The sequence below is a fragment of the Anas acuta genome, chromosome 19 (genome assembly GCF_963932015.1).
Source record: "Anas acuta chromosome 19, bAnaAcu1.1, whole genome shotgun sequence".
Taxonomy (NCBI): Eukaryota; Metazoa; Chordata; class Aves; order Anseriformes; family Anatidae; genus Anas; species Anas acuta.
Window position 1 is genome coordinate 5,656,751 of NC_088997.1, and position 25,109 is coordinate 5,681,859.

The window sequence follows — 25,109 nt, forward strand, 5'->3', positions numbered from 1 at the left end:
GTGAACGCCTCGTTAGGGCAGCCCCGGACGGGGCGGGACGGGGCGGAGCGAGCGCGGGGCCCCGCGTCCGGTGCTGGTGGCGGCGGTGACGGGTGATGGTGGTGGCCGATGGCGGAGCCTCCGCGGGGCGCCGAGCCCCTGTGGCGGACGCCTCCGGGCCGCTTGGCCCCGCCGCACGTCTACCGCATGGCCAGTGCCTTGGGCGCCGAGCTGCGCCGTCTCTCGGGCCGCTTCGGGCCCGACGCCGTGGCCGGGTTGGTGCCGCCAGTTGTGCGGTTGCTGGAGTTGCTGGAGGCGCTGGTGGCCCCGGTGACACCGGCGGGTTCCGAGGGTGAGGGGCAGCAGGACGCGGAGGTGAGCATTGATGGGGTCCCTGGGGGGAAAGCGGTAGCCTTGTCCCCCCTGTCCCCTTCCTGGTGGCACCTGGCCAGGGGCCCTTTGGCCCTCCTCTGGGGAGGTGCTGACCCCTCTGCTATGTCCCCGAGGGCAGGTGGCTGCCTGGCCTGGCCCTTTTTCCTCCGTGGGTCCCCTCCGTGGTGGCTGTTGTCCTTGTAGGAATTCCCTGAGGGACGCTGCTGTCCCCTCGGGGTCGGCTCACACCCACCCGGCTGTGTCCTGTCCCCCAGCCCCTTGGGGTGGCCCCTGACCCCGCTGTCCCTGTCCCCCAGGACCTGGAGCAGAGGCTGTGGGAGGCCGAGCGCCGGGAGCGCGCCCTGCGCGGCCGCCTGGCCCACCTGGAGGAGCAGAACCAGCAGCTCCTGGGGCAGCTCGCTGAGAGCCAGTCCCAGGAAGGTGGGTTCGGGCTCGGGGTGTCCCTGCAGGCTCGGGGTGGCCCTGCCACCACCAGCTGTCCCTGTGAGTGCCCCTGTCCTACCAGAGAGTGTGAGTGGTGGCTGGTGTGAGCCACAGGACCCCTCAATCCCCTGATTTTATGCACGGGTGAAGGGTTTGGGACAGAAAATATTCCTTGCGTGGGCTGGGAGGAGCTCGTGCCAGGGAGGTGGAGGCGCCCGCAGGCTCTGGGATCCCAGGGGGTGCCAGGAGGGTGGTGGGGACGGACGCAGGGTGCCAGCACGGGGGTGTCCCCGGGTCCTGGGAGCTGCTCACGGCCGTTCCCCCGCGTCTGGGCGCAGACAGCACGGCGAGGAAGGAACGAGAGGTGATGCTGCGGCTGAAGGAGGTGGTGGACAAGCAGCGGGACGAGATCCGTGCCCAAGCCCACGAGATCGTCTGCAAGAGCCGAGACACGGAGGCGGTGAGCGCGGGGGAGCTGGAGGACGTGAAGGGCCTCGGGACCTGCTTCCCTGTCCCCTCCCCGGGGCCGGTGTCACAAGCCTGCCGGGGCAGATGCCTTTCCCACGCCGTGCAGGCGCTGGTGGCCCTGGTGGCGGCCGAGCGGTGTTGTTGTGGCTCACTTGGGGCTGCCGTGGGCTTTCCAGCTCCAGGAGCAGCTGCAGCGCTTCATGTCCATGAACGAGGACCTGCGGCACAAGGTGGCCGTGGTGCAGGCGCAGCTCAAGAGCGCGCTGGAGAAGAAGTCGGACCTGGAGGCTGTCGTGGTGCAAACCCAGAGGGAGATGAACAGGAGGAGCAGGGCTGCCGCCGAGGCACCGCAGCCGAAGCCCAGCACGGTGAGCTGGCACCCGCGGGGGACTCGGAGTGGCCGAGGAGGGGTTGTCATTTGTCACGCCTGGCAGTGGGAGGTGAGAGCAGGGCTTCAGGGTTTGCGTCCCCCTGTTCACCCTCTCCGTCCCCCAGGAAGGAGCGCCACTGCCTGACGAGGAGCCCCAGCCCCGGGACGCGAGCAGGAGCCCCGCTCACTGCTGCTTCTCCAAGGAAGAGCTGCAGCAGATCCTGCAGGAGCGGAACGAGCTCAAGACCAACCTGTTCCTGGTGCAGGAGGAACTGGCCTATTACCAGCGGTGAGCCCTTCCCTGGTGGCACGGGGAATCGAGCCGGGTGCCTCCTGTCCCCATAGCCCCCCTTGGCTGCTCCGGGCAGGATTTCTTCGGTTAACTACCGAATTCTCTTCTCCAGGGAGCTGCTGAACGAAGACAGAGTTCCCAGCTTCTTCCTGAATGCAATGAAGTCGACAATCAAAAGACAGAAAAGAAAAATCCGAGCCAAAATGCTGGGGACGGCGGAGGAGTCGGCGAGCAGGTGAGTCCGGCTGGTCCGAGGACGGGGAGGTCTCCGGAGCGGGGTGGCTGCCGCCCGGCTCGGTGCCTCCCTGCGCTGTGACACCTTGCGAGGGAACTCCCCAGGGCTCCCTGCTTCGCCCCTGCCTGCTTCCAGAGATCAAAGGTTTATTGTCTGCGCTTGATGTCTGGCTCTGGCTCAGCCCTGGGAGTGCTGCAGGGGCTGGGCTGTTCGCCGCTCGCATGTCCCTGTCACCTGTCACACGCCTGCTCCGGGGCCGAGTGCCACTCGTCCCTGCATGGACGGTGGCGGTGCTGGGACCTCCGGGCTGGTCCCTGCACTGCGTGCTTGGAGGCCACCCAGCAGAGAGCCCTTGAAGATGATGGTAGAGATGTTCCCTGGAGGCTCTGCCAGATTTTTGTGGGCAGCTCTGGCTCCAGCAGACTCCTCGCCACGGGGAGGGGAAGGGACCCTCCGAGCGCTGCCCCTGCTCGAGGCAGGGGGCTAAGCCTGAGCTGAAGCTGCTCCTGTGGCATCAAGGGGACGCCTGGGGATGTATCTCACTGGCTTTTGGGGCTTCAATAAAGGTCTGAAGGGGGCTGAGCTCTTCTGTGCCATTGAAACCTGCTGCTGCTGCTTGCGCTGGGGGCTTCTGGCGGGGGGGACCCAGGCGCAGGGGGGTTTGTACAACCTGGAGCAGCCTGAGAGCGCTCCGGGGCTGGAGCTGAGGCTCCCAGCGTGGCCCCTTCCCAGTTCTGGCAGCCTCCTCGGGCAGGAGGAGGTGGTTGGTGCTGCTGAGAGCTCCGGGGGGCTGGGAAGGGCAGGGATGGGATGCTCACGGTGCTCCTGGCTGGGACCTTGCCGGGCCAGGCTGCTCAGGGTAGGGATGGGTCCTCCCCACCTACCCAAAACCTTTTTACGTGCAGCCTGCAGTGCCCTCGGAGAGGCAGAACGGGATTTTCAGGAGCGCGGGGGTTCCCCCAGCTCCGCACAGCTCGTTTTTCCTCCTGCTAAAAATGCTGCTCGCTTGTGCACCCGGGGGGAGCCGCGCGCTTTGCTCACACCCGGACAGCCCCGGACAGCCACCACCAGGCGAGCTCCTGCCCTGCAGCCCTCTTTTGGGGCTCACCCCCTATCCTGCAGGGCCTGCCTGGTCCCCATCGTGTCCCCAAGGTCCAGCTGGCACAGACCTTGGGTGTGCTGGGGGCTCTGCAGGGCTGGGGACATTCCCCCAGCACCCAGCCAAGGCAGCAGCAGTGGCTGCAGGTCCCTTGAGCGCCGTGCCAGGTTTTGTTGCCTGCAAACTTGTGCGTGGGCTGCGGCTCTGCTGCCCTGGCAATGTGGGACCAGCGTCTGCTGACCAAGCACCGAGGGTTTGGAGCTGATATCTGAGAGCTCTGGGGGCTGAGGGCACGGCGCTGGGGCTGCGCTCACCACGAAACGCGGCTGTGGGGTGTGAGCATTGCTGTGGCTGTGGGTGCCAAGGGCTTGGAGAGCAAACACGGGATGGAGCGGGCTGGGAGCAAGAGGAGAAGATGGGTGCGGGTCCTTCCCACCAGGCAGCGATAGAGACCTGAAATAAGAGGCAGAAAATGCCAGGAGGGCTCTCCCTGGGCTGCTCCTGGGGCACAGCCAGGGCAGAGGAAGGGGTGGCTGCCCGTTACGCGTGGTGCTGGGGCGCAGAGGGGTGCCTCGGGGGCTTTGGTGCTCTCCGTGTGTGACTCAGCTGAGTTTTTGTCCTTTCCTTTGTGCTGCAGCGAGGAAGATGAGGGCTCCTGGCTCCCGGCTCGCAGCGCAGACTGTGTGGATGGCCAGCCTCCCGAATCCAAAATCAGGAGCTTGTAAGTTCACTCCCGTCTCAGGCGCTGGTGGGGACGGGTGGCTCTGCTGGCAGGGAGCATTTTTGGGGCTCAGCCGTGGACCCAACACCAGCCGAGCTCGGTGCCTGCCCTGGGGTGCTGCCGCAGAGCGGGGCTGCTTGGTTTTGGGGGATTTGTCTTTCCCTGTGCAGACACAAACCCTTTTGGGGGCTGCCACACGCTCAGGGTGCTCGCAGCCGGGCATGCAGAAGGCCGGCTGGGATCCGGCTGCATCCCTGGGAAGCTTTCCTCCCCCACACCCCTTATCTGCTCTCTCTCTGCAGCTTCGGGCTGTGGTATCAGGGCAGCAGCAACGACCCCCCCGCTGCCAGCTGCTCCGGAGCCTGGGAAGTCATCGAGTCACCCGAAACGCAGCCGGAGGCGGTGGGAGAGGACGGGCAGGCGGGCAGCCCGCACACAGCATCGCCGCCCCTCTGACCCCGCTGCAGCCAGCACCCCCAGGAGCTGCGTGGGCACAGAGCAGTGGGGGCAGCTGGGGGGGGCTCAGCACCCATGGGTGCTGCTCCCTGCTTCTCCCTGCTTGCAGCTCCACGGGTGTCCGTGCTCAGTCCGTGGGCACCACCCAGGGGCCCGTCGCCCCCATTTTCCTTCCCCCCCCAACCTTTCCAACCCTGCCTCCCCTTATCCCTGCAATGTGAAGAAGGAGGAAGAGTGCCTGGGGCTGCCTGGGCGCTGTCCTATGGGTGCCCACCCCGGGCTGAGCACCCTGCACTGCCGAGGGCTGGGTGTCCGTGCGCTCAGGAGCCGTGGGGCTGCGGCGCAGCAAGTGCCCCTTGTGCACCTTTCTGACGTGGGGTGAATCCATTTTGTACCGGGACTTGTTCCTGCTGCTGGCAACTGGAAAATTTGGGCGATCCCAGTGCTCGTGGGGGGCACGGGGGCCCTACAGCCAAGGTACTTCCTCAACCTAGAACTGGAAACAGAAATAAACGGGGCGCTCGTTCCTCCAACGAGGCACCTGCCACAACCTTTGCTCTGTCTTTGCTTTTGGGATTTTGGGAGCTGTTCCCTGGGGAATCTGTGTTTTTTTTGTGTGCTGGTGCAAAGGGCTGCAGCCTGCATGGTGCCAGAGCCCCTGCGGGGGGGCTGGCTTGGGGACAGTGGCAGCGAGGTGTGCTCCATCCCACCCCAAATGTCCAGCGGGTGACCTGCGATGGGAATTGGGGCTGCTCAGGCACAGAGGAGTTAAATCCTGCATGTTGGGGGGAGCAGCACCACGCTTCCAGCCTGGATTCCACCCCCCTGGCCGGCCAGGCTTGGGTAGGAAAAAGGTGTTTCCTGTACATCTGCTGACACAAAGCTCCTGGGGAGGCGGGCGGTGGGACAGTGGCCAGCAGTGGCCGCGGGCCCTGGCCCCCGGCTGGTTCAAAGGGCAGCGTGGGGCCCGCTGTGTGCCCGGGGGGGACGTGGGGACCCCAGGGGGGGACAGCAGGAGGAGAGGGGGAGGATGGATGCCTCAGGTGGGGTGGGGGACATGGCCTGAAGCAGCCTTGGGGGGCGATGGAGCAGGTGAAGGGGAGATGCTGGGTGGGTGCCCTTCCCTGCGGGGTGTGCTGAGTCCCCGGCCGCCCGTTTTTTTGGCAGCGAAAGCCAAAAATATCCCCCCCCCGGGGGCATTCCCAGCTCCTTCCTTCCCTGCGCACCCCCTGACGTGGGATTGGGGCGCCTCCTCCCGCGTTTCCTCAGGAAGAAACCCAAGGCTGGCAGGAGGAAGAGGCCGAGCCGCGGGAGAGGGACAGGACGGGACGGACAGAAGGACGGACAGACGGACACAGCCCCGGCACGATGGCGAGTGCCCGGCCGCTGCTGTGCCTGTGCCTGTCCCTGTACCTGTGGCTGTGGCTGTGGGTGCAGGGCTCTGCCCAGGAGCTCGACCCCGACGGCAGGAACGTCTGCAAGGCGGACAGGTGGGTGCCACCACCGCCCCGGGACCCTTGGGTGGCAGCGGGGGGGGATCCTCGGTCCGGTCTTCCATGGATGGGGAGCTGCAGCCCAGCACTGCGTGGGCACGGGGAATAGGATGGTGCTGGGGGGCTCCAGGCCATCAAATCCCTTCTCCATGGGGTTATTTCTCACGTACCAAGAGAGTATGGGGGCAATGGCGGGGTTTTGGGAGCATTGGAAATATTTCTAAGGTTCACCAGGCCAGAAACATCCTGGCAGCAAATCCTAAATAGCACTGGGAGCTGATATCCCTGCCCGTTTGCTGCTGTTCTGCCTTGTCCATTGGTCTCTCCATCAACGCCGTGCTTTGTTGCCATTTTTTGGGGTCACCAGCATGCCTCTGAGCCTCTCCCAAAGCATCAGGGCCCTGGTTTTGGGCTCCGTAGCCACGGTGTCGGCAGCACCGGGCGCGCCTGTCCCGGCACCAGCCCCGCGGCCCACGCTGGCTGCAGCGTCTTAAATTTCCTTCTATTTTCCCAACTTCCTTCCGGAGCAAAGCCCCCGGGGCCTCGCGGCTTCCCCGTGTGCGAGACTGAGCCCTGGGGGGGGGGGGGGAAACACCCCACTTTAGCTTCATGTTAGCCAAAGAGCCCTGAAGCTGAACACAGACGTACCCAGCCCCGGTCCCCACCTGATGTCCCCCCCGGTCCCCATCTGATGTCCCCTCTTTGTCCCGCAGCCCCCCCGCGGGCCTGGCATGCTGCCCCGGCTGGAAGCAGGAAGGGCGGGAGTGCACGGCTGGTAAGCCTTGGATGGATGACACCCAAAATCCTCGTCCCCACGCTCGGCTGGGAGTTTCCTCCACACCATCAGCCCCACAGCCCTGTGGGGAGCCCCTGGACGCCCAGCGGGGTGCTGATGGTGGGGAGGGGGGTGCCAGCCCACTGGGGGTGCGGGAGGTGCTGGGGACCACGCGTGGTGCCACCCTGCTGGGGTTGGCACACCCTGATGTGCCCCGACAGCGCTGTGCGAAGGCGAGGATGCCTGCGGGCCGGACGAGGTGTGCGTGAGACCGGGGCTTTGCCGCTGCAAACCCGGCTTCTTCGGCGCAGACTGCAGCTCCCGTGAGTGCTCCCCACCCTGGCAGCCTTCCCCAGGAATCACTTCCCTGTGATTCCTCACCCTTCTTTCTACCTCCCCTATTTTTTTCCCCCCGCAGGCTGCCCGGCGCAGTACTGGGGCCCCGACTGCAAGCAGCGGTGCCCGTGCCACCCCGGCGGGACGTGCGAGGCGGCGAGCGGGCGCTGCACCTGCCACCCCGATCGCTGGGGCGAGCTGTGCCAATTCCCTTGCCAATGCGGGCCCCACGGCCGCTGCGAGCCCCTGACCGGTGCCTGCCGCTGCGAGCCGGGCTGGTGGTCGCCCAGCTGCAAGAAGCAGTGCCAGTGCAACGCCGCCAACTCGCACTGCGACCCCCTGACCGGGCACTGCCACTGCCTGCCAGGCTGGTGGGGCAGGAGGTGCAGCTTCAAGTGCGCCTGCAACCTCTCGCCCTGCACCCAGGAGACGGGCAAGTGCGAGTGCAAGGCTGGGTTTTGGGGGCCGGCGTGCCAGCGGCGCTGCGACTGCTTGCACGGCTCCTGCAACCCCCTCAGCGGGCACTGCAGCTGCGTCCCCGGGTACCAGGGCAGGAGCTGCCGGGAGCCCTGCCCGGCGGGGAAATACGGGTCGCAGTGTGTGCACAGGTGAGCTGGGGGCACTACGAGGGGGAAAATCAACGGGGTGCATCCGTCCCTTTGGCTGGATGGGGAGATATTTGGGGGAGGGGGAGGTTTGGGCAGCCCTGGTGGGATGCAGCATTTTTTTGGGGGACGGGGAGGATGCCGAAGCCTCGCCACCCCTGTGCCCGTGCAGCTGCGGGAACTGCAAGCGCAGCCAGCCCTGCTCGCCCGTGGATGGCTTCTGCCTGGCGTGCCAGCCCGGCTGGAACGGGACCCTGTGCAAGGAGCGCTGCGCCCCCGGCTTCCACGGCGAGGGCTGCCTCCAGCCGTGCCCCCGCTGCCGGAATGGGGACGCCTGCGATGCGGAGACCGGGTCGTGCCTGCACTGCGAGCCCGGCTGGATGGGACCCAGGTACCCCCCCTGCTGCCTCCCAGGGTGCAGGCCCTGGTGGGGGTCCCGGCACCCTGACACCTCCCCGCTTTGTCTCGGCAGCTGCAACAGCTCCTGCCCCGCGGGCACCTTCGGGGACGGGTGCCAGTTCCTCTGCCCCGAGTGCGTTTGGGGGAGCTGCGACCCCGTGTCGGGTGCCTGCCTCTGCCAGGCCGGCTACTGGGGACCCAGGTAATGTGGGGAGGGGGGCAGGGCTGGGACCCCCCATCCGCGGGGGCATTTCCCCTCCTTTCTTCTCTCTTCCAGCTGTAACGACACCTGCCCGGAGGGGTATTTTGGCGTGAACTGTTCCTCCCCGTGCCAGTGCTCCCGAGGGCCCTGCCACCCCGTGCGGGGTGACTGCGCGCTGAGTAAGAGCAGCCCCACTTTTCCTCCTCCATCCAAACGAGGGGGGGCCGCAGCATCCTCCCCAGGGGACGGGGATGTCATGGTGCAGCCACGGACGCCCTGATCCCGTTTTCCCCGTGCAGGTCTGGACCCCGGGGCTCTGGCCGCCGCCATCCTCGTCCCTCTCCTCCTGCTGCTGCTCTGCGTTGTCTGCTGCTGCTGCAGCGCCGGCCCCGCAGATGCCAGAGACAGGTGGGTGTGATGGGCCCCTTAGTGCCAAATCCCATCCTTTTGGTGCCTTCATGCCCCTGTTCCTGCACAGGGCGGCCGTGCCGGACGACGACGTGGTGGCCAGGATGAAGCACCACGTGCAGGGGGTGCTGGCGAACCTCAGCGCGATGCTGCCCTGCTTCTCCCTGGGCGGCTACAAACTTCCCAAAGTCACGGGTGAGGAAAGCGGGGCTGCCGATGGGCCTTTTTGGGGGGAATCCCACAGGGCGGGTGATGCTCTGCGCCCCCGGACCTCAGCTTGTTGTTTTCTCCCCCCCAGTTTCCCACCACGACGCAGAAATCCCCTTCAACCCCAGCTTCATCGAGTCGCCCTCGGCCGCCTGGGTTTCGGACAGCTCCTTCTCCTCCTTCGACACCGACAACGAGGGACCCGAGTACTCCGTCCCTCCCAGAGAAGGTGACCCACGAAGCTGCACCTCCCCTCCCCGCAGCCTTTCCGTGCTGCCCCAACCCCGTCCCACCCTGTTGGAGTCCTTGGGCTCCCCGAGGATGCTGGGCGCAGCCTGCCATTTATTTTTATTCCCTCACTTCCCTCTCCCCAAGGCCGTGCTTGGTCTCGTGCACTGGGACGTGCCCAGCGTGGGCACAGCCCTATTACAGCCGTGTCCCTGGGCCCACCCCAAAGCCCTGACGCTCGCCCCCTTTTCCCTCAGGTGTCCCGCTGCTGGGGGGGGCCGAGCTGCAGGACGGGGCCTCCCCCCCGGGTGAGGCACTCCCAGACCCGGCTGCCTTCAGCTCCGAGGACGTCTCGCAGCCCTTCGCCATCCCCCGCACCTCCAGCATCGCCAAGGCCAAGCGGCCTTCTGTCTCCTTCGCTGAGGGGACGAAATTCGGGGCAGCGGAGACCCCCAGCCCCGGGCGGAAGCCCAAGACCCCGTGGGGGGCGGCCAAGCTGTCCCCCACATCAGGGGAAGCAGGGGATGAGTCCCCCGCCGAGCAGCCGGCCAGCGATGGCTACGAGAGCCCCGATCCCCTCGCCAAGGGGGACGAAAGCCACCGGCCATCGCCTCGGGCCACCCCGGGGGGCCGCCGGCGGGTGGTCTCCGGCACCAGGCACGTGGCCCAGAGGGTGGAAGCCCTGGAAGCGGCCGCCAAAAGCGGCAGCTGGGACACGAAGGGGAAGGATCCCAACGTCACCACCATCTACATGATGGTGGGGACGGCCGGGCAGGACCCCAAAACCGAGGGAGGTGGCGAGGGACCGGTCCAGGCCGTGCTGAAGCGGCTGGGGAGCCTGCAGAAAGGCAAGTGGGCCGCCAAGGAGGAGCCCAAGGTGCGGAGGAGCGTCGAGGCCATCCAAAAACCTCCCCGCCGGGCCCTGGCGCAGCGCAGGGACTCGGCGAACGGCTGCAAGCAGAGGGAGAGCATCCCGGGGGCTGCAGGTGAGCAGCGCCCCGGCAAACAGCAGCACCCCCCCGGGAAGAGACAGTCCTTCCCGCTGGCATCGGCCTCGCTGAAAGGCGCCGGGGCTCAGGGTGGGGTTGGCGATGCCACGGAGAGGGGAAAAAGCCTGGAGGTGACCCTAAGGCTGGAAACGAAGGGCCAGGCTGCCCCCGAGGAAGAGCCCAAATACGAGACCGTGAGCTGCAGCGAGGATTCACCGGCTGCCCCCGCGGCCACCTGAGCCCCCGGCTCCATCCCCCTCTGTGGCTGGGGGCAGCGGGGACCTGTGGGACCCCGCTGGGTCGGTCCCAGCCTGGGGGAGCCGAGGTCTCCCCTGAGCATGGGGCTGGACACACAGAGCCTTCCCATTATCCCCATTCCCTTCCCACTACGCCAGACCCCATGGGTGATGCTGAGATCCGCAACCCCAGTGGCTTGCGGTGCTTTGGGGCAATTTTCTGCCCCCTGCATCCCACGGGCCCCATTTTGTGGTCACTGGGGGGAGCGGGATGCCCCTTGGTGGCTCTCCCTGTAAAGGTGCTTCTCGCTGGAGGGGATTATTTTACGGAGCTCTGCTGGGCGAGACAATGGGCTGCCACGGCGGCTTCGCGAAAATTAATTTTAGCTGCTTAACTTGAAGGATTTCTGGGTCTGTGGGGGGTTATCTGTGCAACTCTGGCTGTGGGGGTTTCTGTGTTAGAGGCAGGGCACGTGAAACGGGATGGGGCACGGCACCGGCTGGGTGCACGGCCCCGAAGCACCACAAGATGCCACAGTCATCCACGCTGCACCCATCCACGAGCAAAGCGGGGCCGTGAACATCACCCTGTGCACCAGGAGCTGCGCCGGCCCCAATAAGGACAGAAAATGGGTGGAAAATGGCATTTTTGTGGGAGCCCTGTGACTGTCGGCAGGCACGCCGGGTGCTCATGGAGCCGGAGGATTCGCAGCGTGAGCTGGGTTTGGGTGTATCTAGGTAAAAGCAGTTCTCTGTGTATTTTTCTGTTATTTCGAGGGGTGTGAAAGCCTCTGACTGGAAATTAAATGTTACCAAAGGAGCTCGGTTTCCCAGCTGTTCTCCGGATTGAAGATACAGCCAGAAATATTCGCTGAAGTAGGAGAGCTGTTGCTACCTTTAGGCTTTTATTTATTTATTTATTTATTTATTTATTTATTTATTTATTTATTTATTTATTTTCCGTTTTCTGGTTCTGTTGAGGTAATTCTGTGCTCTCAGGAACCAATCTCGGCCCGGGGAGGGGGGAGGGGGTGATGGAGAGAGCAGGGCCGAGGGGACATGGGGTGGGCTGGGGGCACACACGTCGCAGGTGGAGTCTCCGTGTGCGGACCCTGCTCTGGTGCTGCCTCTTTGTGCTTTGGGGTTTGGGACATTTTGCTTTTTCTCCTTTTGCTTTTCCCGGGGACGTCTCCCCTGACGTGAGCCACATGCTCCCCATGCTCTCACGTGGAGGTTTCCAGCTCGCAGCCCTCCTCCGCTGTGGTGCCTCTCATCCGTACCACCAAAATCTGTAGAAGATGAACACATCCATCCTGGTGGCCCAGGGAGGAGCAGGCACCTCACCGGCCTGTGTCCTGCTTCTCCAACCCATCCTTAGATGGGGACCCCAGGGACCACCACCAGAGCCCACCACAGACCCCCGGTGAGGCCTGGCGGGAGCTGTTGCCTCCCTTCCAGCCTCCCCTTGTCCCTGGCCGGTTTGTGTAAACGCCTCTCCGTGCCAGCGCTGTGCTTCGCCCTCACTTCAGCTTTTATGTGTTTCTCTCCACGATGTTTACTCATTCCCCGGGTGTCTTCACAGAGGGCAGCAGCTCTCCTGAGAGCTTCTTTTTGCCCCCTCGCGTAGACAAACACAGCCCTGAGGCGCTCTCGGCATCCCCAAGGCCCTGGAGGTCTCCGCAGGCCTCGTGCCCTCCCGGCCTTCCCTTACGGCCGCCACAGGCACCGCACCGGCCCCGGCTGTTTTATTTTCCTTGGGCTTTTTTTATGGCTGTTTGCTTTGGCCGAACCCCCTGCTCCTGCCCCGCTGCTGTAAAGTTCCTCCCGAGGCCGAAGGCTTTCCTCTCCCACCCATCGCAGCGGTGTGTGTCCGTCTGTCTGGACCCCAGCGCCTTCACCCTCAGCCCCCATCAGTTGGGACCCTCGTTTGAGACCCCCCAGAGCCCTTTCCTTGCCCCAAACACCGCTCGGCCACCAAAATGGCCCCGTGGTGGCCAAACCCCTGGGTGGCTGTGGTGCAGGAGCAAGCCGAGGGGCGAGGGCTCCGTGTTGGGACCCGGCGTTAGGTGAATCTGAAAATTCACCTAATGGGGCATGAGGCAGGGTTGGGCTTGACGCCACGCTCCCCGTCCTCATCCCGCTCCTACCCATGGCACCCGGCCCCATGGGCACCGGGGGCTGCAGGGCTCCGAGCCCCCCGTGCTCGGGAGGGGAGCGTGCAGGGGGGCGCATCCTGCACCCGTCACCCACCTCGGTTCGTTAATAGTCACGTTAATATTGATTTTAATGGGTTTAAAATGATAATATTGTGATATTCATGTTGATTTTAATTTTTTTAATGTTTAATGTTAATATTGTGGTATTAATATTAATATCGTGATATTAATGTTAATATTGTGATATTAATGTTAATATTGATTTTAATGTTTTTTTCTGTGTTTAATATTAACATTAATATTACAATATTAAAGTTTATTTTAATGTTAATCTGAATGCTGATTTTCACGATAACAGCATTTTTAGGCTTAATTATAATCACAACCTTAATTTTTAATCTTAGTATCATTTTTTTTTAATTTTTAACCTTATTAACTTTATTTTTAAATCTTAACCTTAGTTTTTAATTCTAGCCTTACTTTAATTTTTAATTCTAACCTTGTTTTAATTTTATCCTTTAATTTTATGTTTTATTTTTTATTTTTTAATTTTTAATTTATTTTTTTATTTTTAATTTTTAACTTTAATTAGTAATTTTAATTATTAATTTTAATTTAATTCTTATTTTTTCAATTTTAATTGTATTTATTCATTTTATGTCTTAACTTTGATTTTATTTTAATGCCTATTTTTCAATACTTTATTTTCACTTTTTTAAAAAAATTAATTTTATTATATATATATATATTTTTTTTAATTTCTTTTTATTTTTTTTTATTTTATTCTATTTTTCCCGCTTTCCTTTGCCGGAAAGCTTCGCGGGTTCCTTCTCTCTGCCCCCCCCGGGCATGACCCCGGGGCGCTCCGTTCGCGTCGCGCTCCGCGGGACCGGGTCCAGGAGGACTGGGCCCGGGGGGGGGACATCGGGGACACCGGGGGGGGGGACACCGGGCCCGGCACGTGCCCCGGCAGCCCGGCCATTGGTGGTGGCGGCGGCCAATGGGCGGTGTCGGTTGTTTGCTGCGGAGGGCGGATAAAAACACCGGGGGGAGCGCGGCGGCGCCGAGCGGCGGCGGAGCGGGGCCGGGGTGAGCGGCAGCGGGGCCGGGGATGGATGGATGGGGGGGGGGGGGGGATGCTCGGGGTGGTGGCGATTTTAATTTTAAAAAAATAATTTTTTATTATTTTTTAAAATTTTACATTTCATTTCTTTTTTTTTTTTAATTTTTCATATTCATTTTTTTCCCATATTTTTATTTTTTTTCATATTTTTCTGCTTTCATCTTGCCCCGTTTCCCCCATTTTTCTGCCTTCGCGGTTTTTTTTTTTTTTTGCCTTTTTCACCCTTTCATTTTCGGCCGGCTGCTGGCTGGGTCGCCCTAAGGGATTTGGGGAGAGCGGGCGTACCACGGGTAGGGCTGCACCGGGGGTGTCGGCTTTTATGGGGTGCATTGGGGAGGGGGGGGTCGCACAGTGGGGTGTCCCCCTCGGGGTGGTGCTGGGGGCACAGAGAGGTGCAGCCGGGGTTGGGGGGGGGGAGTGTGGGGAGAGCGGGGTGGGGTGAGCATCAGTTTGTGGGTAGCAGGGTGAGAAGGGGTTTTTTTTGGGGGGGAGGTGGGAAAAGGGGTGTATGGGGTGGGATTGGTGCTGGGAGGGGTGCTAGAGGGAGAGGGGGCTCCTCGTTTTGGGGGAGCAGGGGGTGTGGGAGCGATCCGTGGGCATGGAGAAGGGTGCAAGGGGGCGCATGGGTTTTTTGGGGGGATCAGGGTGCGTGGGGGGCTTTGTAGGGACATAGCGGGGTGAGCGGGGGGCTTGGTGGGGGCAGAGCGGGGTGCCTGGGGGCGGTGAGCAAGAGGGGGGGGCTGCAGCATGGAGAGGAGCGGGGCTGGGGGCGGTGGGCGCGCGGGTGCACGGGATGAGGAAGAGGAGGCGTGGAGGAAGCACGTCCGGGCTGCGCTGGGGGCAGCGGGCCTGCGCGCTGCATGGGTGGGTGGGTGGGTGGGGGGCCGTGGGGGGGCTGCAGGCGGGTTTCGGGATCAGGGGGCTCGCTCTCTGCAGCAGCCTGGGTGGCTATAGGGTGGCCCTGGCCTCCTGGCACCGCTGTAGGGGGTTGGAAAGCAAGGGGGTGGTGGCACCTTGGCCCCATGGCAAGCCCCCGAAGACCCTCTCGGGCAGCCCGCTTGTTTTCCCGTAGTGCTTGATCATGGCATGCTTTAGGGTGTGTGTGTGGGGGGGGAAAACCCAGCTCGTCTAAAATGGCCACTTGCTGTATGACCCAGGGGCAGCCCCGCACCTCGGGGCTCCCCCAGCTCAACCGGGTCTGCTCCTATATTTGCTGCCGCTCGCTCTTGTTGGCCGCGGGGAGCGGGACAGGTGGAGCTGGGGATGTTAATCCGGCTGCAGCATCTGCGGGGTGACACGTGCTGTCCACCACCAGCCATCTGCGGGGCTGGCATGGGGCAGGATGCATCCCGCCTTGCTCGCAGACGTGCGCTTAGCAAAGAGGGGCTCCTTGCTGAGCCCGTCTGCGGTGTGAGCATGTATAGGACCATCGCTCGTGGCCCCTTTCCAGGGCAGATCCGTGCCTCCCGTGGGGCAGAACAGAGCTGCTGGGACCCTACAGCTGCTATAGGGCTGCCTCCCTGCTCCCAGCCTCTGCCCCAAGCAGCAGGAGGTCGGGGTGCTGGGGCAGCTCTTAGCTCTGCACTTGCTTCCCTGCTGCCCTGCAAATGGGCTGCAAAGGGGGAGCGGGCTCCGGGCAGGGGATATTTGCTGTGTTTTCATACCTGTTGCTCGGGAGGTGGAACGGAGCCCTTGAACGCTCCTCTGGCGCACGGCACCGGCGCTGGAGGGGCTGCACCAAGGGCACCCGTGCTCCCCCTTGCCTCCAGGGCACCTGGCAAGCCGCTGCCTGCAAAAATAAGCTTTACACCTGAGTGCCTTTCATTCACCGGGCAGCCTTTATTACCTCCCTGCGGAGTGCCCTCTTTTTAAACTTTTTTTTTTTTTTTTTTGCACTCTCCTTGAGCAGCCCGTGCTGTGTCCGTGACCTCTCCTGTCGTTGTTCTGATCCCTGCAGGCTGAGACTGTGGCCGAGGGCACCCTTCCCACGCAGCAATGGCACCCACGCTCGCCACCGCTCACCGCCGGCGCTGGTGGATGGCGTTCACGGCCATCATCGAGAACCTCTTCTTCTCCGCCGTCCTGCTGGGCTGGGGGTCCCTGCTCATCATGCTGAAGGCGGAAGGGTTTTACTCCTACCTCTGCCACGAGTCGGGTAAGGATGCTCTCGAGGAGGTGGTGGACACGAGACGGGTGAAAAAGCGGCTGCTGGGGTTTGGTGGCGTGGTTCCCTGCCTCGGGGTGGTGTGTGCTGGATGCGCCTCCCTTTCCAAAAAGGAAGGCATCCTCGTGGTGGTTCGACGTGCCTGTGGTTGCTGCTGCTTTGCAGGGTGAACGGAAAAGGAGCCTCAAAGATGAGGTCCAGTTTTCCTGGACAGCCTCTTCCTCTCGGCCTGGGGTCCTGCCTCTGCTGAGAATAGTGGGGGAAATCTATAATGTGGGGAAAGGACCTCCAAGCAGTGAACAGCTGTGATGATACTTTGGTTTTCCCCTCGCTTGGTGTGTTTCTGTTTCATCAGCCCCTTGTTACGGCCTCTTTGTGTGCCTGTGGGTGGCTGCCTCAGTCTCGTAGCTGCACCTGGCGGGTTTGGGTTCTTGTCAGCTGTAGCGTGGCTGCTGCTTCTCCTTCCTGCCCTCTGCTCGCAGCGTGGTTCTTCCAAGCGTGTCCGTGTTGCTCACATCTCCAGCGGCCCTCCAGGTGACGCGAGGGAGCGTCCCCAGCAGCTGGACACGGTTTAGGAGACTTCAGGCCTAAAGAGGCTGCTGTGCTGTCACCAAGCCACGGTGACTTTGCCTCAGGCCAGTGTGAGAGGTCTGGTTAAACCCAGGTGGAGCTTTCTGAGATAAAACACGCCAGAGCTGATAAGCAAACGCTGACTGTGGCTGAGAGCAGCCACTTTGCTATCGGTGCCCTGAGCTGTGCCCTGCTGACAGGAGCTGTGCTTCACTTTGGGGCCCGTCCTCCTGCTTTTTGCTTCCGTTGCATTCAATTTGTCTGCCTTTGCCCCACATTGGTGAGATTTGCTGTGGCTTCTCACCCTGGTGTGCCGTGCTGTGGTCTGGCTGCATCTGGGAGTGCCGAAAACCGCAGGGAAGAGGCGATGGAATTGAATCACTGCCCTGGGGGCGATGCCTTCCTCCCAACCTGTGCCCCCAGGCAGGGTGATTTAAACCCTAAAAACACACTTAAGGAGTCAAATGTTCTCATTGTCCTCAAATACTGGCTGAGAAAATGGCTCGTGATGAGCCTCGAGGAGCAGTTCTGCCAGTTTCCATCCTTGCTTGCTCATTTTCCTTTCTCTGTTGTTGTCCTCTCTCTGAAACAACCTCAGGGACAAGGTAGGGAAGAGCCAAAGCTCCAGGCCTGGGGACAGCAGATGCCTTTGTGGTGGCAGGAGCCCTGACCGACCCCGTAGGGCTTGGCACCGAGCTGCCTTTGACCCTTGCTGGGGTTAGGGTGGCCCAGCGGTTGCCTTTCTCAGCACAACCCATTGAATCATGCGGCTCTTGGCTGGAAGATGGGTGGAAACAAAGAAATTGTAACTAGTAGCCTTTGGGCACTTGTTGTTCCTAATGCCGCTGTGTGCATGTAAGTATTGCAAAAAAAAAAAAAAAAAAAAAAAGACTTTTCCTAATGAGCCAAAGGTTCTTGGCAGGGCTTTTCGTTTGTCAGCAAAAGCTCTGCACTTTGTGATGCCTTCCAGCTAAAGAGAAAACTAGACCTTGTCCCTTCCGCAGGCTCTTCCCTGAAGGTAGCAGCAGCTGCCCAGAACGTGGCTCCAATTCACGATGGGCTCGTGGTCTTCCTCAAATCCCCCCTTTTTTTCCCTTTCTGCCTTTGGCTTCTGGCACAGGGCTTTGCCCATCTGCCCTACAACCACGTAGGGTCGGCTCGGTTGCACAAGAGCGGAGGTGGACACCTGGAAAAACCCCCATCGAAGCAGCAAATATTTTGAAAGCCGTTGTGCAAGAGGGTTTGAGTGGAGGGCTCTGCTTGTTCCGGGTGGCAGACTTGACCACAGCGCGAGGTATGCTTGAAATTTGCTGACAAGGAATCCGCTGGTGGCACTTTGTTCCCATTTGAATTTTACTACACTACCACTTGGCCTTTAACCAACTGAAGCAGCATCTTTCATTCGGCTCGAATGCTGATTCCACGGTCTTTATCAGGATTCGGGCCTTATCAGCCGCCGGGGAACTTGATCTGGTCAGGGCCTCGTGCTGCCGCGATGATACTTGGATTGGGAAGCTCAAGGCTTAGGCGTTTCTGAAGCACGTTTAAAGGAAAAAAAAAAGACATTGAACTTGGTAACCTGCTCACAAAGAGCAAAGATAAGGAGCCAGAGGGACAGAGGGCCTTCCTGTAAGACGGGGCTGTGGAAAACCGAGGAGGTGATAAGCTAATTCACCCACCTCAGCGTAACACACCTGGACGGGGGCGAGGGAAGGCGCAGCCTCAAGGCCCTGGAGTGTTTGATCCAAACCCTGGGGGCTGCAGTGGGGCCTCGTAGCCCCAAAGGCCCTCTGGGGCCTGGTGAGACGTGCGGAGGGCTCGTGGCGAGGCAGCGCACGCGACCCTGTAAACAGGAAAAAGTGTGAGCGTGGTAAAAGCTCGAGTTCAGCAGGAAGCTCGCCGCGCTGCCCTGCAGCTGTCAGCGGCGCCGGTTGGGGAGAGAACAGCTACGGACCCAAACCGCAGCCGGGGAGCGACTCGGGGCTTAAATAACACGGGGCCGGGGCTGCTCTGGGGCTCATTGGGGTCAGGGAGGTGCGAGCGGAGGGGCAGGCGTGGAGGGAAGCCCGAGCCCGTTGAGTTCGCAGTGGTGTAAAGCAAGAACATCTCCTCCCAGTTCCCAGAAGTATGACACCATCCCAAAAAGAGAAAACATGTTCTTATGTGGGCAGGCTGTGGATCAGTTGTTTGCACATGCATTTTGCTGTGATTTCTTAATTTTGTTTTCTTTTTTTTTTGCCAGCGCTCCCAGACTTTGTCCCTGCTTTTTTTTTTTTTCCTTATTTTTTCTTCTTTTTTTTTTTTTTTAATAAAATAGAAGAGGAAGGTGAAGCCACTCAGGCAGTGTCCTAGAGTTATTGCCGGGGCTGTCTCTCCTGCTCGGCTCAGGCTGATCCAAGGAACAAGATGAAAGGAAACCTGTGCTGGTGCGAGATGGCAGCCGCTCCTGAAAAAGCCAGGCTCATTCCTCAGGTGACCTGCTGTGTGCCTGGGATTCGCAGGGGTCAGCAAAGAGTAGTTAATGATTGACCCTCTCGTGAAACCTACAGCACTTCATGTGGGAGAAAGGATGGCTTTAAACGTCCCCGGAACAGCCTGAACAAATCCCAGCGATGAGCTTGACATAAATGATTACCGAGGCTGCCTTCCTCTCACCTAAGCTCTGCCATTCTTTAAATAGTAACTCAAAACTACTAATTGGGCAGCAGAAATCCTGCTGCTGGCAGGGGAAGCGCTGTAAAAACAAGCAGTGTGCTCTTGTAATTGCTGATAAAGACTCGCAGCTCCTCCTGGCTGGTCGCTGAGACCGCGGGGAGCGTGCACGGACCCATCCTGGGCTGCTCGCGTGCTGCGGTGGCAACTCGTGCACAACGTCCAAGGTGGACTTGGCAGGAGGATTTGGGGAGGGCACAGCCCTGGGCACAGGGACTGCCCTTCCCCAAAGCGCTGCTGTGGATGGAGCCGGGCACGTAGGAGCTTTTCCCTGGCAGTGTGGCGTGCAGTGATCTGGAACAGGATCTGAGCCGTGATTGAAGGAAACGGCTGTTTGCCGTAGCCAGGCGTGTTGGGTAGGTGAGCAGCGAGGCAGGTTCTCTGCCCATTAATCTCCTCCTGTCCGTGTCATGCGTTGCCACTCACTCCCCTTGCAGGTGACCTGCAGGCTCCCCGGCCAGACACCTGCAGCCCCTCCAAAATTTTCTATTTGTGGCACCTCCCAGCGATTCCCTGGACGAGGAGGTGCCAAGGGCCGCTCGAATCCTTTCCATTACGCCTCGCTGGATCTTCCCTTGTTGCTCAGGGGCTGCTGCTATTTTCACAAACAATTTGTATTTCCACATAGCGCTGCTGCCTGGCCCCTCCTCGGAGCTGGCGGCCAGCAGCTGTAAACAAGGCGCTTGGTACAGGCACAGCCCTGCAGTCGCTGCCCTGCTCCCAGCCCTCCTGGCAGCAGCAGGGCTGCAGAGGTGGCCAAACCCCCTTCGCCGTTCCCCCCGGTGCTGTCGGAGGGCCCGCAGTCAGCAGGAGCACCCTGGGGTCACGCTGCGATCATACACACCCATATATTAACGTCAATTAATCTATTTCGGCTCCCGGTGCTGAATATTTCTGGTCTGAGATCCTCTTGTGGCTGTAAGGTCACTGCACTGCCCACGTCCCCTTGTCCACAGCTGAGCTGTGTCCGCACAGTGCTGACGCAGGGAAATCACTGCTGTTTTGTCACTCTTCCCCCCCCCCCCAGCACGCCACCCCTCTTGTTTTTCCGACTTCAGCCTCGCACCACATCTGTTTCCTGTGAGCTTATCTCGGTGGAGAGCCCCGGAGCCTTGGTGCTGGGGGTGAAGCCCCACACCTCCGCCTGCCGCGTGGAGATGCCGTGGGACGTCGGTGTTTGGGGTCCTGAGCCACAGCACGGGGAAATGGTGAAGGAAAGAGTGAAGGTGAAGAGATATAGAGGTGGTGTGAAGCCACAGAGGCTCCCAGGACTGATTTGTAAGGACGTGACTTGAGTGCATCCTCCCTGCAGAAGGGATGCTGCTGCACGGGGCCTTTTGGGGACATGTCTGTCACTTTGGCTACCCGTGGCTATCAGGGCGAGAGAAGGGCTGGATTAATTATCCACCAGGAGCAAACAGCAAAGGGAATGAGCAAACAGTCATTGCTCACCACAGGCGGTTTGAGACCATCTTAGAGCTGTTTTTGGGGGCAACGCGAATGGAAACGCCTCGCATCCTCCCCAGAGGGCTGGGAGGGGGCAGAGGAAGGATTGCAGGAGCTCGTAAACCTCTGATAGCAGCGCCTGAATTCCTGCTCATACCTGGCGTCTGGAAGGTGGCCCGTGGTTTGTTTGCGATTGACACAGAGCCGGGAGGGTTGTTTTGGCAAGCAGGAGAGAAAAATGCCAGCTGGGAGAAGCAGGGTGAAACCAGTCACTGCCAGGGCTTGGGGGGAATGGGGTGGAAGGGAAGGAGACGTGGGATGGGGACATGGGGTGGTACGAGCAGCAGGGGAGAGCCTGACCATGAGCCACACCAAGCAGCGAGCGTCCTCGCTCGAATATTAGGAATATTAGGGGTTCCTGCTAATTAACCCCAGCACTGAGGATCTCAGGTCTCACTTCACACAGATGGTTACATAGGTGACTCCTCCCTCTAATCTTCCTTTCATATTGAATTTTGTCAGATCAATTATTAAATATGGAGGAGAGTGCTTTATGTCACTGGCTTGCTGCAGCAGTTTAAAAAAAAAAAAAAAAAAGAAAGGCAAGTGCTTTGTCATACCAGCAAAGGTTACCAAAACGTCAGATAAGCACCGGGCGAAGGAGGGGTGGAGCACACCAAGGCTCTGGGTTAACAAAGTCTAAAGGCACCCACGTTGTTGGAGGAGACTTAAACCTTCTTGGGATGGGCTTGTGGCAGGAGGGAAGGTGGCAAGAGCCGGTGAAATTGCTGCTGCAGAGAAAAGGGAACTTCTTTCTTTTTTCCTTTTCTTTTTTTTTTTTTTTCTCCCCCGGTCCTGTTTCTGTGTCTGTTACACAACGCCAGCTCTGCTCGGCGTGGGAGTCTGCCTGCGCAGTTCCTCAAGTCAAGAGCAGAAAGTCAGAGGTGTAACTGAGCCGTGTGGCCTAAAACCACTTGGAAAAAACACACACAGAAAAAAAAAAATCATTACGGGGTCGAAGCCAAAGATGCCCCAACCCATTAATGACCGGCGGGGGCAGGTGAGCTGCCCGCCCCCCTGGGAGCAGGACAGCGCGGTGGCCGCTGCCTCCCCATCCCTCACAGGGCGAGGGCAGGAGGCTCGTCCTCCGAGCTCCGTGCCAGGCCTCGTCAGCCCGGCATCTGGACCCAAAATAGCTGCTTTGGCTGTGGTTATCACTTCCAGTTTAGTTCGGAAAAAATCCTTGATGGCACGCCAGTCCCGGATTAGGAGTACTTTAGTTTTTATCTCGGTCCCTTCCAGTCCTGCTGGGGCAGTGCCCTGTAACTTGTGTAGTTCTATAAATTAATGGGGCTCTGTCCTCGGGTTGCTCTGCCCTGTCCTGAGGTTGTTGCCCTCCTGCTCCTTCTTCATGGGAGACTTGTTCCCGGGCGCCTGTGCACCCTTTGCTCCGAGCTGACCTCGTCAGCTGTCCCCTGTCCTTCTGCTCTTTTTCTCTCCCTTCTCCATTTCTGACTGATTGCAATCAAAATAATCGAGATAATTTCGGAGGCTCCTCTCTTCCCTGCCTGCCTCCAAGCCCTGTCCCAACACGCTGCAATGATGCTCCTCTGTCATCCTGTGCAGGAAACTCCACGGGCAGCCCTGAGGACGAGAACAGCACGGCGGCAGAGCACAAGTGGCCAACGTGCAACGCCCAGGACGAGATGCTGAACCTGGCCTTCACCATCGGCTCCTTCCTGCTCAGCGCCATCACGCTGCCCCTGGGCATCGTCATGGACAAGTACGGCCCTCGCAAGCTGCGGCTGCTGGGCAGGTCGGTGTCCCGGGCACTAGGGTGGGCTGAGGGGTGAATTCATGCTTTATCAGAGGCTGGGGGGTGCTGTGCCTGTTGGCGTGCCCCTGAAACATCAGAAACCTTATGGGGGATTGGGTTGGGGGCTGGGGGCTGTGTATGGGGTGCCTGAGCAGCTCTGGGATGGTTTTGGCCAGCACTGGGCAGCACGATGAGTTGTTCTACAAGGGAAGGGCTTTGGGACTCCGTGTCCAAGCTTCAGCTCTCCAGCGTTGCTCCCTGCTTCCCGGCCAGATGGAGCCTGGAGGAAGAGCGGAGTCACTTGTGAGTCACAGCAGCTAGCTTTTCCCCTTCAGCTATGTCCTGAGAGGCGCAAAACCAAGCTGTTACATCAGAGCTCGCAAGCTGGGGAGTTAACTCTGAGATAAACCCGTCCTGCCTGCCTTTTCTGGGTCCTCTCTGTGCCATGTGGTGTCTGTGTTGCTTTCTGTCCCCGATAACAGTGTCACTCGCAGCTCCTGCCGTGGCACGGGAGGATGTGGCTTGCTGGGAGCAGTGGGCCCCAGCGCTGCTGAGTTTTATAGCACTGAACTGTACCAATACCAAACTGGCCGGTAGGCAGGGTGGGAAAAAAAGAGGGCAAGCCTGACTCAGACCCTACCTGCGAGGAGCTGTGACCGCAGCTGGGTCACAGAACTGAGGCTGCTGCTGTCCTTGGTCACCTCGAGGGGATGACGGGGCAAGCTCCGTGCTGGAAAAGCAGCGGGGCATCTGGGTTCAGCAAGAGCTGTGCCAGAGCAGTGGGAGGGAATGTTGCTGCTTCAGCCCTTGTGCAAGGCTTCTCGGTAATCTGCGGGTATTTCCCTGGATTTTTGTTTCCAAATCGCCAGCTTCCTCGCATAAATTATACAGCGCTGGCTTAACGAGGTGCTGAGGAGGGAGAGGGATGTGTAATTTATTGCACGTAAGGCCAGCCGGAGGACACTCATGGTTTTGGTTCCCTTTCAGCGCCTGCTTCGCTGTGTCCTGCGTGCTGATCGCATACGGTGCCAGTAACCCCGACTGTAAGTAGGCATTTGGTGCTGAGTTTGGAGGGTTTTGGGGCTGCAGCCCTGTTTTTGGGGTGCAGATGAATGTGCATGGAGCTGTGTGCTCCACATGCAGCCCTGGGGTCTCGCTGGGGGCACAAACCAAGGGTCTGCTGGCCTGGGAGGCTGTAAGTGCTTGGCAAGGGCCAGATGCCTGAGATAGCCAGGTCTCCCCCAGCTTTGCACTTGGCCAAGTGCTGTAAGGAGCAATTTCAAGCAAGTTCCTGGCTTTTCCAGGGCTGGGAAATAGGTAATAGCACACCACGTGTAATCTGCTTTCTCACTGGGGATGGCTGGAGCGTGCTCCTCAAGACCAGATAGTGCGATGACACTTTGAACCCAATTCCTTCAAGTACATCTTGCTTCTGGGACCCATTCAGAGAAGCTACATCAGCAAGCCTGCTCCCTAGAGAAAAGCCCCTCTCTCGCTGTGTGGCCAGGGAGATGGGTGCTGGTGGGATGAGCTGGGCTGGAAGGAGTGTGGCACGTCCCAAGGGTGCTGGTCCTATGAGGTTTGCACATTGGGACCAAAGCCCTGATGGCACATTGGTCTCCTTTTCCTCCCCACCCCACTAAAGCCTCTTGAGCTTTTTTTATTCTGTTGCAGCTCTGTCTGTGCTGATATTCATTGCGCTGGCTCTGAACGGCTTTGGTGGGATGTGCATGACCTTCACATCGCTCACGGTAAGCAAAGAGTTACCATCTGACTCTTATTTTATTCCTTACTGTGGCTGTGAGCTGGGCTAGCAGGAAGGAACAAAGTGGATCTCTTGCCTGCGGCTCGGGTAGCACATGGCTCTGTTTGGAACAAAGGGTCAGTCACACTTTTACCTGAAAGGCTGGGTGTTAGCTGGTTAGTAAAAGGCTTTTTTTCTCCCTTCCTTTATTACCTGCCTCTTGCATCTCAGATGGAGGTAAAAAAAATAAGATTTTTTTTGGCTCAGGCTCAGATTGCTGTGTGCCTGTACACACAGAGCCCAGTTTAGCTTCAACAAACAGAAGGAAGCATCAGGAGGGTGCAGAGCCCTTGCAGCAGGGCAGGACCAGCTTTTTGTGAGTGCTTTTTGCACCTCTTCCCCCCTGTTTTCCAGCACAAAAGTGTTTGCTCTCAGAAGGGTGAGAGTCCCTTCCAGGTTTCCTTAGAAAAGCTGAGCTGCTGAATGCCCCCGGCTCTGTCTGCGCAGCTGCGTGGGTCGCTTCAGTCCGTGGGTTGTGTTACAAGCACTGGTCAACAACCGTCAGCTGGGTCCCTGCGTTTTGGGGTTCGTGTTGCCTGGAGAGAGAAGCGGTATCGCTCTCCAAGTAGCTGCTTGATTTTCCACCTCATTACCCTTGTCAGTGTGGCTGAACTGGGGCCGGGTGGAAAGGCTCCTAGAAAAGAGCCTGGGAAGCACTGATTGAAAACTTCCTGATTTGGACCGCGTTACCTTGGGCTCGCTGTTAAAAGTTAAACTCGTATTTAAAGCTACCTCTAATTTAACATGGATTAGGCCCTGGCTGAATTCCTGAGACCTACATTTGGCAGAGACTGGGTTTAGAGATCACCGCGTGCGCTGCGATGTTGTTGCTGCTGTTGCTTTCGTATTCAGAGCTTTCAAAAGTGTGTGCAGATGTCGGTCTCACGGCTCTATGTAATGTTCTTCACTGGAAGCCTTGGCCATGCTCCCAAAGAACTGTGGGGCAAAAGTCATCCTGCCACGCTTTAAAAACAAGCAAGGAAGAGAGGAGCACATTGGTACCG

At 59.7% G+C, this 25,109-nt stretch overlaps 3 protein-coding genes across 5 annotated transcripts in view; all 3 read left to right on the forward strand.

The window, feature by feature from the left end:
* The first annotated feature begins 24 nt into the window (after positions 1-24).
* On the forward strand, positions 25-4,986 carry RILP (Rab interacting lysosomal protein). The gene is made up of 8 exons (XM_068655668.1): positions 25-354; positions 669-792; positions 1,134-1,255; positions 1,440-1,631; positions 1,759-1,922; positions 2,038-2,160; positions 3,897-3,980; positions 4,283-4,986. The coding sequence occupies exons 1-8, from the start codon at positions 109-111 to the stop codon at positions 4,434-4,436; spliced, it is 1,209 nt and encodes a 402-aa protein (XP_068511769.1). The 5' UTR covers positions 25-108; the 3' UTR covers positions 4,437-4,986.
* Positions 4,987-5,528: 542 nt separating this feature from the next.
* On the forward strand, positions 5,529-11,134 carry SCARF1 (scavenger receptor class F member 1). The gene is made up of 11 exons (XM_068655658.1): positions 5,529-5,926; positions 6,643-6,704; positions 6,926-7,027; positions 7,123-7,648; positions 7,818-8,036; positions 8,118-8,246; positions 8,322-8,425; positions 8,546-8,654; positions 8,725-8,849; positions 8,953-9,090; positions 9,347-11,134. Exons 1-11 carry the CDS (start codon positions 5,805-5,807, stop codon positions 10,315-10,317), a joined length of 2,607 nt encoding a protein of 868 aa, XP_068511759.1. The 5' UTR covers positions 5,529-5,804; the 3' UTR covers positions 10,318-11,134.
* Positions 11,135-13,406: 2,272 nt separating this feature from the next.
* SLC43A2 (solute carrier family 43 member 2) overlaps positions 13,407-25,109 on the forward strand; it is a 28,511-nt gene continuing 16,808 nt past the window's right edge. Inside the window, exons 1-5 of one of the 3 annotated variants that reach the window (XM_068656402.1) lie at positions 13,407-13,559; positions 15,551-15,748; positions 22,112-22,301; positions 23,289-23,344; positions 23,976-24,052. In XM_068656402.1, coding sequence (XP_068512503.1) covers positions 15,589-15,748; positions 22,112-22,301; positions 23,289-23,344; positions 23,976-24,052 — 483 coding nt within the window. In that variant the 5' untranslated portion in view covers positions 13,407-13,559; positions 15,551-15,588. The other 2 variants (XM_068656403.1, XM_068656404.1) reach the window with 2 other exon arrangements.

Coding starts and splice junctions, on each gene's coding strand:
- RILP (XM_068655668.1), top strand. CDS start 109: ATGGCGGAGCCTCCGCGGGGCGCCGAGCCCCTGTGGCGGACGCCTCCG. Junction 1,256..1,439: donor AGAGCCGAGACACGGAGGCG/GTGAGCGCGGGG, acceptor TGGGCTTTCCAG/CTCCAGGAGCAGCTGCAGCG. Junction 3,981..4,282: donor GAATCCAAAATCAGGAGCTT/GTAAGTTCACTC, acceptor CTCTCTCTGCAG/CTTCGGGCTGTGGTATCAGG.
- SCARF1 (XM_068655658.1), top strand. CDS start 5,805: ATGGCGAGTGCCCGGCCGCTGCTGTGCCTGTGCCTGTCCCTGTACCTG. Junction 7,649..7,817: donor GGGTCGCAGTGTGTGCACAG/GTGAGCTGGGGG, acceptor GTGCCCGTGCAG/CTGCGGGAACTGCAAGCGCA. Junction 8,655..8,724: donor CCCGCAGATGCCAGAGACAG/GTGGGTGTGATG, acceptor GTTCCTGCACAG/GGCGGCCGTGCCGGACGACG.